Below are 1,877 nucleotides of genomic sequence, written 5' to 3'. Positions count from 1 at the left end.
TAAATATATTCATTTTTAATTATTAGAATACTTTCTTCATTACTGTCAAAAATTAATTGTTCTAGAATATAATAATGAAATTTTCTTATTATTTTTCCTCTTACTAGAATTGGATATATATTGCATAAATATCATAAAAAATGCTAATCGTATATATAATATTATATATATATAGTTATATATATAGTTATATTATATTATATTATATTATATTATGTACTAAAAAATATTAAATACAATACTAAACATAATACTAAAAGATAAGATTAGTTTTTTCATTTACAAAATAATCAATATTTTTTCTAATAAAATTATCGTAATTTTTCTGGGATTATAATATCATATTTTTAATTAATAACTAAATTATAAATTATAAATTATATTATTTTTTGTATTAAATTATTTTTAGCATTATATATTCGTATAAAATATATATTAATTAACACGTTTTTTATACAATAAGAATATCACATATTACAAATAATTAAAATTTATTAAAAAGACTTTTATTATTGATAAATTTTTAATATTTTTAATAAATTAATTTTTAATAAAATATTTTTAAAATATTTTAATAAAATTTATTAGTCAAAATTTTAAATATTATATGTATAGGTACAAGTATAAATCATTATAAACTTTATTAAATTTTTCATATAATGCTAATGATATAATTCAATAAATTCTTATTTCTTTTATTTCTGTTATATTATGATATTTATATCTAATATGAATATATAAATTTAAAACCATACATTTTGTATATGTGCGTATTATATATATTGTATACAAAATTGTATACACATACATATACATACGCACGTACACACATATATATAGACATTGTATCAAAAAATTATTATATTATAATATAATATATATTATAACTGCTTTCTTATTCCTTTGTGATATTATTTCTATAATGGCTGCAGAGATTCCCGGGCGAAAAAGAAAAAAACGACAGTTGAGTGACTCATCGCGGCGCGCTTATGTCGTACTGAGAACTGCGTGGAACATATTCCGGTTTCAATAAAAAGATCATGATGGGATTTATATAAATTATAACATATTACATAAATTTTTATACATTTTTTCACATTTTAGTTTATCATTAAATTTCATTTCAATGAAAATAATACTTGATATCAATAATAATTACTATTTATCGTATAATAAAAAAAGTTTGTTTACAAAGAAGTACAATTGTCCATGAAATCGAATATATATACTAAAAAAAATATTTTCAAAAAAAGAATTATTAAAGATAATTAACACTTGAAAAGATGATGAAATCATGATGTTAAATTACAAAATTTACAATATTTAAAAATCTTTAATAAATAATCTTAATAAATAAAAGAATTTTAATATTTATTTTAACAAATTAAAGAAGTAATATAAGAAAAAAAAGAAAGATTTTAGAAGACATGGCAATGATTTGATACTTCTATCATATGCATATCACTCTTCTAAACTTTATATATGATCTTTATATATGCAAAAGATTTCTGTAAATATATAACATATTTATATGTTTTGCTGATGATATGTAGTGTATCTCGAACTTGATTGTATCAATTTAATAAAGTGGATAAATCTTTAACGAAACAATCATATTGATTTTGATTAAAAGCTATTAAAATTTGTTGAATGAAATCATTCGATCACTTTCTATTGAAAATACAGAAGAAAGAAATAAAAAACTATTTTACTTACCATTGGAAAATATGATGTAAATGTATAAAGGTCGGAAATATGTATTACTTTTGTGATTGTACTCGCATGTACGTAATATTTGTCTGAAGATAGTTGACAGGTTCATCCGTGTGTAGAGTTTCGCACGCAAAAACAAATGCACTGTTTGAAATCCACCTGTA

General features: G+C 19.2%; 1 protein-coding gene across 1 annotated transcript in view; it reads right to left on the bottom strand.

Moving 5' to 3' along the window:
• Positions 1-1,815, bottom strand: part of LOC102676135 (GATA zinc finger domain-containing protein 4-like) — a 6,292-nt gene extending 4,477 nt beyond the window's left edge. Inside the window, exon 1 of the mRNA XM_006612530.2 lies at positions 1,717-1,815. Coding sequence (XP_006612593.1) covers positions 1,717-1,719 — 3 coding nt within the window. The 5' untranslated portion in view covers positions 1,720-1,815. The remainder of the gene's footprint in view (positions 1-1,716) is intronic.
• Positions 1,816-1,877: the final 62 nt, after the last annotated feature.

The sequence above is a fragment of the Apis dorsata genome, unplaced genomic scaffold (assembly GCF_000469605.1).
Source record: "Apis dorsata unplaced genomic scaffold, Apis dorsata 1.3 scaffold_113, whole genome shotgun sequence".
Classification (NCBI taxonomy): domain Eukaryota; kingdom Metazoa; phylum Arthropoda; class Insecta; order Hymenoptera; family Apidae; genus Apis; species Apis dorsata.
The sequence above is the reverse complement of the archived record's forward strand: the minus strand, read 5'-3'. Positions and strand labels throughout refer to the sequence as shown.